The sequence below is a fragment of the Anopheles merus genome, chromosome 2L (genome assembly GCF_017562075.2).
Source record: "Anopheles merus strain MAF chromosome 2L, AmerM5.1, whole genome shotgun sequence".
In the NCBI taxonomy this organism is placed as follows: Eukaryota; Metazoa; Arthropoda; class Insecta; order Diptera; family Culicidae; genus Anopheles; species Anopheles merus.
In genome coordinates, this window is record NC_054083.1 from 39,106,380 (window position 1) to 39,120,365 (window position 13,986).

General features: G+C 45.4%; 4 protein-coding genes across 13 annotated transcripts in view; all 4 read left to right on the top strand.

Moving 5' to 3' along the window:
* The window catches only part of LOC121591699 (PDZ and LIM domain protein 3), a 32,365-nt gene extending 28,317 nt beyond the window's left edge, over nucleotides 1-4,048 (top strand). For 8 of the 9 annotated variants that reach the window (XM_041912513.1, XM_041912515.1, XM_041912517.1 and 5 more), the window contains 2 exons: nucleotides 2,299-2,440; nucleotides 2,691-4,048. In XM_041912513.1, the coding sequence (XP_041768447.1) occupies nucleotides 2,299-2,440; nucleotides 2,691-2,828 (280 nt within the window). In that variant the 3' untranslated portion in view covers nucleotides 2,829-4,048. Of the gene's footprint in view, nucleotides 1-570; nucleotides 1,310-2,298; nucleotides 2,441-2,690 lie in introns of those variants that run through there. The other variant, XM_041912516.1, reaches the window with a different exon arrangement.
* Nucleotides 4,049-5,799: 1,751 nt separating this feature from the next.
* Nucleotides 5,800-6,308, top strand: LOC121593134. The gene has a single exon (XM_041915231.1). The coding sequence runs from the start codon at nucleotides 5,896-5,898 to the stop codon at nucleotides 6,157-6,159; it is 264 nt and encodes an 87-aa protein (XP_041771165.1). The 5' UTR covers nucleotides 5,800-5,895; the 3' UTR covers nucleotides 6,160-6,308.
* Nucleotides 6,309-6,529: 221 nt separating this feature from the next.
* On the top strand, nucleotides 6,530-9,417 carry LOC121593435 (phenoloxidase 2-like). Its single transcript, XM_041915766.1, has 4 exons — nucleotides 6,530-7,199; nucleotides 7,275-8,358; nucleotides 8,793-9,048; nucleotides 9,125-9,417. The coding sequence occupies exons 1-4, from the start codon at nucleotides 6,675-6,677 to the stop codon at nucleotides 9,324-9,326; spliced, it is 2,067 nt and encodes a 688-aa protein (XP_041771700.1). The 5' UTR covers nucleotides 6,530-6,674; the 3' UTR covers nucleotides 9,327-9,417.
* Nucleotides 9,418-10,527: 1,110 nt separating this feature from the next.
* LOC121593436 (uncharacterized protein PB18E9.04c-like) lies at nucleotides 10,528-12,127 on the top strand. Of its 2 annotated transcripts, XR_006004777.1 has the most exons (3): nucleotides 10,528-10,613; nucleotides 10,681-11,307; nucleotides 12,005-12,127. XR_006004777.1 is itself a non-coding variant. In XM_041915767.1 (2 exons), exons 1-2 carry the CDS (start codon nucleotides 10,593-10,595, stop codon nucleotides 11,155-11,157), a joined length of 498 nt encoding a protein of 165 aa, XP_041771701.1. In that variant the 5' UTR covers nucleotides 10,528-10,592; the 3' UTR covers nucleotides 11,158-11,369. The 2 variants fall into 2 exon arrangements, 1 of the variants encoding a protein (XP_041771701.1); XM_041915767.1 differs by lacking the exon at nucleotides 12,005-12,127 and having other exon boundaries at nucleotides 10,681-11,369.
* Nucleotides 12,128-13,986: the final 1,859 nt, after the last annotated feature.

The window sequence follows — 13,986 nt, forward strand, 5'->3', positions numbered from 1 at the left end:
TGCTGCTGCCAGAGCTTTTCTTACGCTTATGTAAAAATGGTTCGCAATCTTAAACACAAAGCTCCTTAAACTTAAAATCTGGCTTGATATACACATCATCCACGCCGCTCATTTCACATCGTCCCGTCACAACCCTGTTCGTTTAGTTTGACTTTCAACGCTCACCATTGTGCAAAAACGTTCCAAAACGTTGCCTCTATACGCAACATCAATTGTAGCTCACGCAAATGAAGATGCAATCTAAATTTGGTCGCTTTCAATGTCGCTAGATGGTGTCCGCTGTGTAAATATGGCATCCTGTGATTCCTGTGATACTATTGCATTTGAAAGTCTTTTTCGAAAAATAATCTCCAATTTTTATTTTAAAAAATATGACAGTAAGGAAAATAGTCCAAAGCAAAACTGAATGATTCTGTCCCTATTCTCTTGAAATGAGCAGATTATGATTATTTCTTGTACATTGGATACCCTCACTGTCCCTTCTCCTTGCGGATATCTTCCCCGACATCCCATTCCCTCCACCTCACCATACCAACCCATATCATCTGAGATGACCTTCTCGATTTGCAGCATCTTCATCGATCTGTCCTTCCTGAAGCAGAAGCAAAAGATACTGGACGAGCAGCGCCGGCTGGAGCAGGAACGGCAGCAACAGAAACAGTACCCCTTCCAATCGTACTCCTCCTGCTCGTCCGGCCGTACATCGCGTCAGCAAACGGTCAGTCCACCACCACCGGTGCCCCCGCTACCGGACTCGTACCATATGGTCGTCGACCCAGCATCAGCGGTCGGTCATCGCTATCACGAGCCCGACCAGCAGCAGCCATAAGCGTCGTCGTCGTCGTCGTCGTTTCTTTGCTGTCGCGATCTAGTTTTTTTGTTTCCCACCCTGTTTGCCTCCAGGCACCCTCTACCCCACCCCTGTCCTCTCTCGCCATCTGCTTCTTCATTATCTAATTGAACCCCAAAATATACTCCCGCCGCTAACGCGAACGCCCTGCCCGTGTGCATGCATGCTAGCTTGTTGGAGTTGTTTTTGCGAATCGTCTAAATTAAGAACCCCACTCGAGCGTCCACTTCGAAACCGTTGTGGCCAGTTCGGTCTGCTTTTTTGTCCTAAAATTATCACAACACTTAGTTAGGGCGAAATGGTCGCCCCGTGTGTCTGTGTGTTTGAGAATGGGGAAAGGCGTTTGCATTCCTATCCACCCGGCAATCGGATCGAACGACAAATGCTCTCAAGCGGAGTGTTGATGCTTGTGTATTGTGATTTTTGTATGTGTGATATAAGCAAATGGAATAAGAAGAAGAAGAGCAAGTAAAAAACGATACAGAACGACCAAATTGTGCAGTAGAAAAGCTCAAGTCAAGCGAAAATGAAAGGACCAAACTATTAATTCTAATTTTCATGTTTCTAGCTAAGTTTTAAATTTACACGGGAGTTGTTTTAGTCTTTGATTATTATGTAAAAGAACCAAACCAAAGAACCAATTTTACACATCGATCTAAATTAGGACATTTAATGCTACGATCGTTCTGTTTCGTTTCGTTTTCATATACACGCTGAGCATATCTGTTTGTTGTTATTTGCAAAATAAATGTTATTGTTGTTGTTGTTGTTACTGAACGTGTTTTTTTGTAAAAATATGTGTTTACGTTTAGTTTGTAGCGTCCTTAATCTTTTGTTCTTTTGTCTAACAAAGTATCATTCTGTTCTCTTCTTTCCTATTTTTACTCGAATCCCGAAAACGATCTTTCGCCACTCATCGTACACAACTGTGTGTGGGTCAACCAACACTGTGTATAACTATTAAAATTGTTAAAAATTTACACCAATAATGACACCCACCGAAATGTCCCTAAAACACACTCCTCACGTACCAAATTGTGTCCAAAAATTGTAAAAACAAATACAAACACTCTTTTTTTTTTAAATGCACTCACGATGGATATTGCTGTGTGGTCGGCTCTGTAAAAAACCCCTCACCACACTAAAATGTTCACCATCGTGTCAATCCCATCCCAAACCATTGGATTGGGGCAAAAACTTGCGCATTTGCCAAAAATAAAATTTCATTCCATTTGGCACAAACAAAAACAACGGGCACTGCCACACACACACACACACACACACACACACACACACACACATCCACTTACATGTCTACATTTAAATAAACACGCGCGTAACCTAACCCTGCCGGACGTCATGTGATGGCGGTGGATGCGCTACAACGAAAAATCAAACTTTGCTACGAACGGACGAACGACATGTGTTGCGCGAACCTGCGCGAACAGCTACAAGAAGACCGTCGTGTTTGACCCGTGCAAGAGCGAAACCTACCGTGCGCTGCAGGAAGGAACTGGCGAAGGTCTGCAGGAGGTGCCGAACCCGATACAGCCGAAAACCTTCGCCCCGAACCGTTTAGTGCCTGGAAAGGTAGGTTAATGTTCAACTTTCATCAAGTTGGGTGCAATCAAATGTAATCAAGAATTTGTTTGCATTAATTGTGTGCTTCATCAATGATAGATGATCATTTGATCAGAATTTAAGATGAAGGATGAAGAAGAAACTCGTAACTCTTTCAATAACCAATAAAATGAATCATTCGGATTCTTGCCACATTTTGAGGGATCTATCGCATTAACCATCATTGACTTTGTTCCTCTTCTCTCCCTTTCGTCCACAGAAGCCTAACGCCAATCACCCTGCACCACAGCCAGAGTTCGCGTACCGGGTCAACTCGATGGGCGAGCCGAACGAAAAGATCCACCAGAGTGGATCCTTCAAACGTTTGATGCTGCACGTCATGAGCGAAATGGACTAATGCGGCTCTCATCGTGCAAATGTGAGCGTCCAAATCGGTTGGAGCGCTGAACATGCACATAAACAAACAAAAAATGTTTTACTTCACAACCACACACACACACACATAAACACATCCTCTCATATTTATTAGATTGCTCTCATCGAAGTGACATTAAAAGCGCTTCAAAACGAACCCTTATCGTGCAGCCCACGTCGTTTCCATCCACACAAAACACACGGCGCTCTTGATCGAGTAAAGATCGAGCATCGTAGTTTGATGAGAAGCAAGACAAACATAAACTTTTTTTTGTTTTGTTTTGTTTCTCTGTTAGATCTTAATCCTCACCCTTTCCCATCCCCATTGCCCCAAACTGTGAAACTGCGCGAATGTTTTGTAAATAAGCAGTGTTTCTCCAATGCCCCAATATCACGCTTAGAATTCGAATTCTTTTTATTTATTTGTTCCCTCCATCCTCATCAGCCATGGGGCTCGGTATGGTCCTTCAATGTTTTTCCCCTCACAATAGCACCCCCCACCCGTCTAGTTGACCACCGCCCAGCGTGTGTTTGCTGTAAGCAAATTTGCATATTTAATTATTTATCTATTTATCAAACCGTACAGTTACGCGATTTGTATATTCTACTGAACCTTTTATAAAAGATAATCCCCGCAGGCTCACTGAACGTTTGAGCAGTAAATTGCGAAACGAGTGTATGTTCTAGTCAACGATCGTTTATGTGTTGCAGCAAGGCCCATTCTACCGAAGGCGGAACGTTTCGGGTGGGCCGCCACGTAATCGCTCACAAAAGCAGTAGCTACATTTTTGGTTCTATATACAATTTATCAAATATATTACTACCGTTCGCAAGGCACAAACTAAGAGTGTGGAGAAAAAGAATTTTTCGAGTGTTTGATAAACCCTATGTTCGTATGTTCAGAACACACATCGACTGGGGGAGTGTACTAGCGTTGTTGTACGTTTGATTTTGCTGTGCTGCAATGTATGAAACACATTTGAAGGTACACAAACATTGCAGTGGATAGGAAAGTCCACACATACATACACGCACACATTCACTCAAACACATACTCATGAGAGAGAGAAAGAGAAAAAAACAAGAGAAGATAGTTTAGCACGGCTTTCAACGAGATATATCTATTTATTACCATTTATGTACACAGTGATATCACATATCGATGAACGAAAATGCAGAATAAAGATGAAATTAATGCTAAAACTTTCTTAAGAGTAGTTCATTTTCGTATAATAACAGCAATAAACAGGAAAGAAAGTTTATTTACTAATTTGGTTACGTCGTCTGCTACGCTTTGATCACACTCTGGGTTTTTGTTAATTAATCAAACATTCGCAAGAAGATAAAAAAATTTAAATCGTGTTTGAACGGTTGCAGCTTTACCAATCGTATTACTTTAAACCACTTTATAAACACTCTTCCGTGGGCTGTGATTTGAGTTGAAACGTTCCCCTTTCAAAATCCACCTCTAGCGACATCTTGCGCTACTGGCCTACAGATGGCGCTAGTGGTATGCGCTATGCAGGGGTCAGCAGACCCATTCTATTTGAGCAAACAGTACCGATATTTGATCAATGCTTTGAATTAAAAGGTTTTAGTGATAATACTAAATGAGAGGATTAAGTTATAGATACAAACTTAAACATTCAATGTGTAATTTTATTAAGCTGCAACATTTGAAATATTTTTTTAAAACGTGTATTAAAATTTAAACAAAATAATATTTTAAAAAACATAAAAGATTTAATATTTATTTTGTAATCCAAATGCTTTTATCAATAAAACAATTTAATTTAATAAAATTTAATAGATCATCTTATGACTCATATTACTCTTATGTAGCATCCTCAGTCATCAGTGGTAATAAATGATCATAAGTATGGAAATTAAGTAGAGATATTAAAATTAAATAACAATGTTACATTTATCTGGTTAGATACTATGACTACCAACCAATACTATAGATTTTGATACAATATTTTGATGATAACACAACAGCATTTTAAATAAATTTACTTTAAGACACTCCTTCGATGGCCTCGATACCAGTGCTAAACTATTAAAACAATACATAACAAATAGTTACAACGTACCTACCTACAAAAGAATAGTTACAAACGTACCTACCTGAAATCATGCAATACAATCTCTCTCAGCAGTTTTACTATCCGCTTATAGACAACCGCTGACAACAATGTACTATGAGACTTTGACAAAAATCCCTCCCGATCACACGATTGTTTTAGCTATACAAAAGAGTCTACTAATAGACATATGAGTCATGAAGATCATATCGAAAAAGTGCAAAGGGATTAAAGCATACTAAACACATCTCAACGAGATTTGATTCTCAGCAATATCCTCACAACAATATGTCATCTTTTTGCGTTTTGTTTATAATCATAACATATCGCCTTTTTAAGCAGTGAACTGAACGCCCCTTTTGTCTGATGCAACTGAGCCAATCGACGAAAACACGCGGAAATTGCTTACTTAGTAAACAAAACCCCGTCACGGAAACAGCGCCCAACAGCGCGCATTTAATTGTGTTTTGCATGCGATCGATAACGGCTTGCGTACATTTTGTTCAATGAAAATACATCCACCGACATCTCAAAATCGCGCTGCCCAAACGCAACAGCAACAATCACAATCCGGAGGAAGTTCCCCCCAATAGCTCCGTAGACAAAAGGGCACAATGACTGCATGCAACGCATAAAATGCTACCAGCCGCAGCCAGGGCTTATCCGTTCCCACACGATTGTATTCCGATCAGCGGAAAAGGGGGGTGTGTGAGTTTTGCGCTGCAAAGGTGCATCTAGTAAGACATCAGGGCGTTCGTTCTAGTTCCGACTAGATTCCGACGCACTGATAGTCTAATTGATTGTACCCATTTCCCGCCCGACCTGAGCCGGGAGGCACCGCAATGTTTCACCTATAAAAGCTACCGATTCTACCGACCTGGAGCATCAGTGTTCGATTGAACGATCTTTGCAAGCAACGGTTTTCCAGCTACCCTCTAAAGCTACGACACAAACAGTGAACTCAACATGAAACTCACGCTCGTTTTCCTGCTGTTCGCGCTGGTGTGTGCCGCGTACGCCCAAACCGATGCCGCCAAGGACGCGGCAAAGGATGCTACGGACAAGGTGAAGGATAAGGCTGCCCTGCCGGATGCGCCCAAGCTGGACAAGGATGCAGTGACGACGCCCGATCCAAAGGACGCCGCCAAGAAGGTGGAAGATGTGGCCGGCAAGGCGAAAGATCAGGCCGCCGAAGTGGGCAAGAAGCTGACCGACGCATTCAAGCTGTAAAGCACGACGTGCGGCAAAGATAGCTGCAAACGATAACGTGGGAGTTTTATCGCGCTACGCGAAACACACTCACATTTGACACAGTCCAATAAAAGTGGTGCTTGAGGGCAAAGAAGAAAACAAAAACCAACTTCATGCCACAGTAAGAACCTCCAAGATATGTTTATTCACACAAACTGTCCGAAAATTGACCCCGTTTCGTGCGAGAAAGTCGATGGCGGGTGGATGACTTATCGCCACAGTTAGAACGTTTTGCGGTTTACACCATCACTGATAGTGATTGTGCGGGCCAAGTCCTAATCAGCCCGAAACCTTGCGGTCGCACTGAATTCACTATAAAATGCACCCGTACGGAGATGGTAAGTTGTCAGTCAGCGTTTGAGTTCTGCCTCAGCAAACTCTAGCAAAATACACACTTCGCGGTGATAAAAAAAATCTAGCAGCTCTTGCAGTTCTGCTTCCAGTGGTTCGGTTCACTATCTCGCCGGCATATCGTGCAAAGTACCGCCGCCACCATGACGGATGCGAACAATATCTTGGCCCTGCTGCAGCGCCCCCTGGAACCGACCTTCCTGCCGAAGGATGACGGTAAGACGGTCATCGACCTGCCGGACGAGTTCCTTACCGACCGGTACCGGCCGATCGGGGCCGAGCTGCAGTCCCGCTTCTCGAGCGATGCCGAGCAGCGCATTCCGGTGCGATCGGTCGCGATGCCGGATCTGTCGTTTGCCAATGGGATCGATCGTCGTGGTGCCTTTTCGCTGTTTGCGCCGAAGCATCGGGATGCCGCCGCCGCCCTGATCAATCTGTTCCTGCAGCAGCCCGACTTTGCGACGCTAATGAGTGTAGCCACGTACTGCCGCGATCGGCTCAACCCGGTGCTGTTCCAGTACAGCTTGGCGGTGGCCGTGCAGCACCGCGAAGACACCAAGGACGTTAACATCCCGTCGATCGTGTCGCTCTTCCCGGATCAGTTCGTTGATCCGGCCGTTTTCCCCAAGCTGCGCGAGGAAGGTGCCGCAGTGCAGCAGGAGAACCGGGTATGTATCGCAGGAGGGCTCCTCTGTGTGTGGGCTCACGGGGAATATTTATTGATTTTCGATTGAACCGACCAGATGGTGATTGACATTCCGCCGAACTATACCGCCTCGGACCGGGAGGATGAGCAGCGGATGGCGTACTTCCGCGAGGATATCGGTGTCAACATGCACCACTGGCACTGGCATCTGGTGTACCCGGGCGATGGACCGGATGAGGTCGTGCGCAAGGATCGGCGCGGCGAGCTGTTCTTCTACATGCACAGCCAGCTGATTGCGCGCTACAATGCGGATCGGTTCTGCGCCAAGCTGAAGAAGGTGCGCAATCTGACCAACTACCGCGAGCCGATCGTGGAGGGGTACTACCCGAAGATGATCCGCAGCTCGAACAACCGGTCGTACCCGGCACGGGCCGCCAACACGACGCTGCAGGACGTCGATCGCGTTGACAACGGAACGACCGTATCGGTGAACGATCTCGAACGGTGGCGCGATCGCATCCACGAGGCAATCGATCAGGGCTTCGTGCTGGACAAGAGCGGCAACCGCATCATGCTGGACGAGCAGCGCGGCATCGACATCCTCGGCGATGTGGTGGAAGCGTCCAGCCTGACACCGAACGCCCAGCTGTATGGCAGTCTGCACAACATGGGCCACAACGTGATCGCGTACGTGCACGATCCGGACTACCGCTACCTGGAGGATTACGGCGTGATGGGCGACGTGACGACGGCGATGCGCGATCCGATCTTCTACCGCTGGCACGGCATGATCGATGGAATCTTCCGCCGCCACAAGGAGCTGCTGACGCCGTACACGGCCGAGCAGCTGGGCAACCCGGGAGTCACCGTCAACTCGGTCGGTGTGCAGCTGTCCCGGCCGAACACGCCCGCCAACGTGCTGCTCACGTACTGGCAGCGGTCGCAGGTCGATCTGGCGGCTGGGTTGGACTTCGGTCCGAAGGGTAACGTGTTCGCGTCGTTCACCCATCTGCAGCACGCACCATTCTCGTTCCGCGTGGAGGTGAACAATGAGTCGGGAGCGGTGCGCAAGGGCACGTTGCGCATCTGGCTCGCACCGAAGTCGGACGAGCGCGGCACTGCGCTGACGTTCCGCGAGCAGCGTCGGTACTTTATCGAGATGGACACATCTACCGTGACGCGTAAGTGCAGGGCGTTTTGAGTATTTTGAGTAGTTTTGAGTTTAAGCTTGAAATTGGAACTGCTCGATTTAGATTCCAGAGTCGATTCAAGAGCTGGTTCACGAGACGACTTCGATTTCGGAATCAGAATCGGTCTGGAGATCGCAATCGGCTCAGGAATTGGAATTAGAACTGGCTCCAGTATTTAATGAATGAGTGAATGAGCCATTTACAAGTACTTTTGGATCGTTTGCAGCAATCGATATCATCGTATCTTCGAATTCTGAGGCCGATTTTGAAATCGATTCCGGAAACTGATTCTGGACCTACCATCCGGAACCGATTCTAAAATAACTTCGATGCTAGTTGGAATCGATTCCAAAAGCTTCATTTTTGCTATCACTAGCTTTGAGTATCGCTAAATATTTTCTCACGAATCCCCTTTACTTTCACAGTGAACCCAGGCATGAACACGATCGTACGCCGCTCGGACCAATCGAGCGTTACCATCCCGTACGAGCGCACTTTCCGTGCGATCGGCACCAAGTCCGCCCCAACCGACAAAGATGCGCTGGCTCAGTTCCGCTTCTGCGGTTGCGGCTGGCCCCAGCACATGCTCGTCCCGAAGGGTTCGCCCGAAGGCGTCCAGTTCGATCTGTTTGCGATGGTGACCGATTTCGAGCAGGACTCCGTCGCCCAAGAGCTTGACCCGTACGTACAAGCTTCTGCCAGTGCTCTGTAGAGTGTTGAACGGCATTAAAGACTCATTGTTTCGTCTCCCCCACAGTAACGCACCATGCAGCGATGCCCACTCGTTCTGCGGACTGCGCGACAAGAAGTACCCGGACCGTCGGGCCATGGGCTATCCGTTCGATCGTCGCACCGCGGACACGGTTGCCACGCTGGCTGACTTTGTCACCCCGAACTCGAACATGAAGACGGCCACGGTTCAGGTGAAGTTCAACAACACCGTGATTGCTCGCACCTAAAAATCTCACATTGGCCACAGTATGAAGCCCTTACTATTGGAAAAAGATATCAGATAACTGCGAATAAAACTCAACCTTTCTTCAGCATAAACGATGTACTTGGTAGCAATTTATTTCAAAAGCAATGTGAAAGATTTTGTTTTCTCACATCATCTATCCCATGGTGGGTGTGCAAGATTCCGTTACCGTAACAGTGACGCGTGTCTTCGCTGTGTTTGTCAGCGTTATCGTGGAGGTGGAGCTTACCGGTACGGTGACCACAGTCGAGAAGAGCGCGGTAGAGGTGGTGGTTTGGGGTGGAAGCGTTAGGGTGGAAGTTTCGGTGATCGATACAGTAGCGGTCGACGTTGGAAGAGTGGCCGTTACCGGTACGGTGGAGGTGATAAGCGAAAGGGTGGCCTGTGTGTTTGGTGGTAGGGTGACCGTTTCGGTAAGACTAACCACCACCGTTAGGGTGTCCGTTTCCGTGCTGCTTATAGTTGTTGTCGATGGATCAAGTGTAGATGTCGTTGAGAGACAGATAGATGACTGTCCTATCGAATTTACTACCACAGGATGGTGTTGATGGAGATGGTGTTGGCTGTGCAGCAAATGGGGATGTGCTGGCTGTGCGGCGAGCAGTACAAACAGCAAAAGTACAGTCGTTTTGGACATTATTTTGCAGCAAGGTGTCATTTTGCGCGAGACACGATATTCACCAGTGCGTTGTCAATTTTGAACTGATCACACACAACAAGGCACAACACATTCTGAAGCACCGGTACCGGTGACCTTTCTGTTGACTCTTCCTGTGGCAGGTTTTTTGGGAGTAGCTCATTAACGGCAAACGAGGTGACGAATGCATTTTTTCGGACTTTCAGTTCGAGTTTGAACCGTTAGCGAGGCAAGATTGAAAAACAGATGTAATTTCTTGTAAATAATTGATATCAAAAATCGTTTTAAAGACTAAATAAACATGTTCCTAAAGTTTTTCTTAAACATTGGAACACAATCTTCATTTAAAAAAATAACATTTAATTTACGCACAACTTGGCAACATTCTTTAGGTGGATACAAACAAGCGTTACTTCATTTGTTCTGAATTTAAGAACCTGAACCTACTTCAACATCGCTTGGATTTATGACCTGGTTAAACAACTTTCCAGATTGTTTCGTCTCTTTTGGCCAAAACTCGAAAGTCCCAAAAGCCAAGCCCTCTTTAGTACCCTTTCACTGCTTAAGCCATCCACATCTGCTCATCATCCGTACTTTGTACATCTACGCAAGATGAACTTCGTATTAGGAAAGGTATTTTTGTATTAAAATGTGTACTGCTAACAACAACCTACACCAACAAAATCTTCTAATCTTTCAGCCACTACTCCTGCTGATGCTACTCTTCCTACAATATATACACCCAGGATGCACATCGCACTACTCCCACCACCACGGCCACTATTCCCATTATCACACATTTTACCAAACGACCACGCTAACCTGCCTGCAATCGGTAACGCAACCCACCGTCACGCAAACCGTTCCGGTAACAGACTTTGCAACCGTCACCAATACCGCACGCACTTACACCCTTGTCACACCGACCCCAGTGATGCTTACGGAAATGTCCACCCTCACACTATCGTCCACCGTATTGACCATCACACCGAGCACGACCATTACCAGCACCGGTACGAGCATCGTCACTTCAACACCGCCGCTCGTATCAACCGTCACCAGCAGCACCAGCACCATTCTCTTCTCGACCACGATCGTTGTGCGGCAAACGATCACCATCACCTCCACGAGCACGATCATTTCGACCAGAACGTCCAGACTTCCAATGTGTAATTAGTGGACTTCGGATTCGGTTGCTCCCGGGACTTGTTTAGTGACATTTCACCTGTGTGCGGTCTGTGTGCGTACGATGAGGGTAATAAAATTCTTATTATCATCCCGGGGAGCGGACAGCGTCTTCCCTTTCTGCAGTTGCATTCTTTTAAGGGTACGGAGTTTTTTTTTGTCATAAATCATAGTCCATTTGTTGTCATATCTTTAACTTGACGTCATGTATAGCTAATTGTTGTGTAGGATGGCTGAGCAACGCAGTTGACACGTTGTTGTTCTTGCAATCATGCAACATTTTTGAATAAAAATTAGATTATTCAAATTCTTCAATTTATGAAATGTTTTCAGCAAAAAACAACAAAAAAGTACCAATTGACTAACAACTATTGTGTGATAAACGTGTATTACTTTTTTCTAGTAGTTTTGTGGTAATTTCTAAAATTAATTTTGGCTTCATCCCACGATTAATTAAACATTTCCTATATTTGAATCATAGTTCTTTGGATTAATCCATCATTTTTGGACCAAATGATTCTAACATTGTTTGGAAACGCTCAAAATATTCTGGGACAAGTCTGCAAAAATCCAAGAACCATAGAGCAATCCTTGGAAAGCGACACAACACATCATAAGAAACCCTTTATCATCACTCCATCACATTGATTTTTAGATATTTTGTAACACTAAGATTCTGATATCACAGGGCATGGTTGCGCTTTCAGAATTACTCTTTTCGAGCAAACGCAATGTAGCATTATTTTACCTTTTGTTCTATCGAGGTTCTTAAGAAGTAGCCTATTAACTGCAGCAATAATTCGTACACATCTATGCAATAATGTTAAATTCCCATCTAGTGTGCCAAACTTTACCTACAAACAACATCAGCATACAAGTGTTCTTGGAACGGTTCAGTTGTTAGACGCTCGACGGCACGGAACAACCTTCAACAACCTGATCGCATGGCTTACGGTTGGAGCATCTCCCCGGAATCCAATGAGATGATTAGAACGTGCGCGTTGCCTATCGTACGCCTGGTCATGCATGTGGCGCAGAAAAGCAAAGGGTAGCTCGCCACCGAACGCTTACCGAAAAACTTCAACACGTAAAAAGCGACCGCCACACAACCGTACACGCATGATGTCAAACAGCATCAGCACCCGGAGCAAATAATCAAACATTTTCGCATAAAATTATCACCTTCCTCGCACTCTCACACAAACACAACCCCTTTCTTCCCTCCAGCTCGGTGATTTCGGATTGCTCGAACAGGTTTCTTTTTTTTTTTGTTGCTGCTTTGGTAGGCGTGAAAGATGCGTCCGAAACGGAACACTACTATGCTGAAGATGTGGAGTATACATGCACGGTGATGTCAACGTGGCGGAGTGAAGCGTTTAATGATAAACGATAATGATGGTGGAGCGCTTCCGAGCGTGCGTGGTACCGTCTACTTCTGGTTCTAATGAGCCAGAGCCTAGGACGGTGGTTCATCTCTTGTTTTCGTGTTTTTGCTACACCAGCACACACACTCCCATGTGAGCAACTTTTTATGCTGTCAAACTTCAAACTCCTTGCCTCAAGGATGCTCAATGCCATCGCGCCGATCGAAAACGATTAATTTTATATTTAAAAAACCAAAATAAACCGATTCAAACAATCGCTGCTATCGTGCTGGGACGAATTTCTATCTTTGTTCTTCCTGAACACACACACAAACACAAAAAGAACTAAAAATTGCACTTGCTACAACCGCCGTAGAGGATTGTGTCATTCTCGTGTCCATAAAAGAACTCGCAAGTTTGTGCCGAACCATCTGACTCACAAACTGCACAACCCACCCCTTCGATCGTGCATGCTTTATCACTAATGATGATATATGACAATCAAGCGTCGCGACAACATCTCTGTCTCACACATAATCATGGTGCAAACTTTAACCTTTGCCGGTACAGAACGGCATGAGAAATTCGATTTGTATTGCTTCATTTTTTGCTAGCGTATCATCTTTGAAGTTAATTATATTTTCGGCAAGCCTTCCTTCCCATACAACATTATTAATGATCGATAAGAACGCCGAACAATGACAGTGATGAGTGCAGACTGTTCTTCACCGTGGGATAAAACAATAAAACGCAAATCTTAATTTGACCATTAGCTATCAAATTTTATGTTCATTTCATCACCAGCGAATCCACAACAACGACGAACCAACATTTGCATACGAGTCCACGTCCTTACCGTTACGGCACGCTAGGTGCGATCTGCAGACCCCGAACCAATGATCCAGTTCTGGGTGCAGAAATAGAACGCCAGCGCTGTAAGGTTTCGCATTCTGAAGCTTATTTTAAAATCACGCTCTGTCCAAATATATCCGAGCGCTTGACCACCAACACCAAGCACATGGAATGTGATCGCTCAGACAACATTCACTCCAGCATCGCTTCTTCGCTGAAGATCCTTGTGCGAGTTAGTGTATTATATTTCCTTCTCAAACCGCATGTTCTTCCCATTTCTGATCGGCCCGTCCCATCCATTCAAGCACGATCGCGGTCGGTCGAGGTTGCCGATCGAGTTAAAATTATACGAACGCTCAAAACTGGACAACGGGTTGGATCGCTGGCAGCACCAATGAAGCACGTGGAGCACCGGACGACAAGGCAAGGAAAGGCCTAAGCTTTTGCATAAATTTTTTCGCTCCAAAACGACCAGATTTTCGGTTTGTTTGTTACGCTCCCCGTTTCTATTTCTGGGTGCTTTTGTTCGTTTTTTTTCCACTGCTCACGGCTTGCAGAACTGGATTTTTGGTGGAATTGATCAACTTGACGCAAAATTTGCTACA

Bases quoted from the DNA above. Each gene is read 5' to 3' on its own strand.
- LOC121593134 (XM_041915231.1), top strand. From the start codon at position 5,896: ATGAAACTCACGCTCGTTTTCCTGCTGTTCGCGCTGGTGTGTGCCGCG.
- LOC121593435 (XM_041915766.1), top strand. From the start codon at position 6,675: ATGACGGATGCGAACAATATCTTGGCCCTGCTGCAGCGCCCCCTGGAA. The intron at 7,200-7,274 runs GTATGTATCGCA...TGAACCGACCAG, and splicing joins CAGTGCAGCAGGAGAACCGG to ATGGTGATTGACATTCCGCC. The intron at 8,359-8,792 runs GTAAGTGCAGGG...TTACTTTCACAG, and splicing joins GGACACATCTACCGTGACGC to TGAACCCAGGCATGAACACG.
- LOC121593436 (XM_041915767.1), top strand. From the start codon at position 10,593: ATGAACTTCGTATTAGGAAAG. The intron at 10,614-10,680 runs GTATTTTTGTAT...CTAATCTTTCAG, and splicing joins TGAACTTCGTATTAGGAAAG to CCACTACTCCTGCTGATGCT.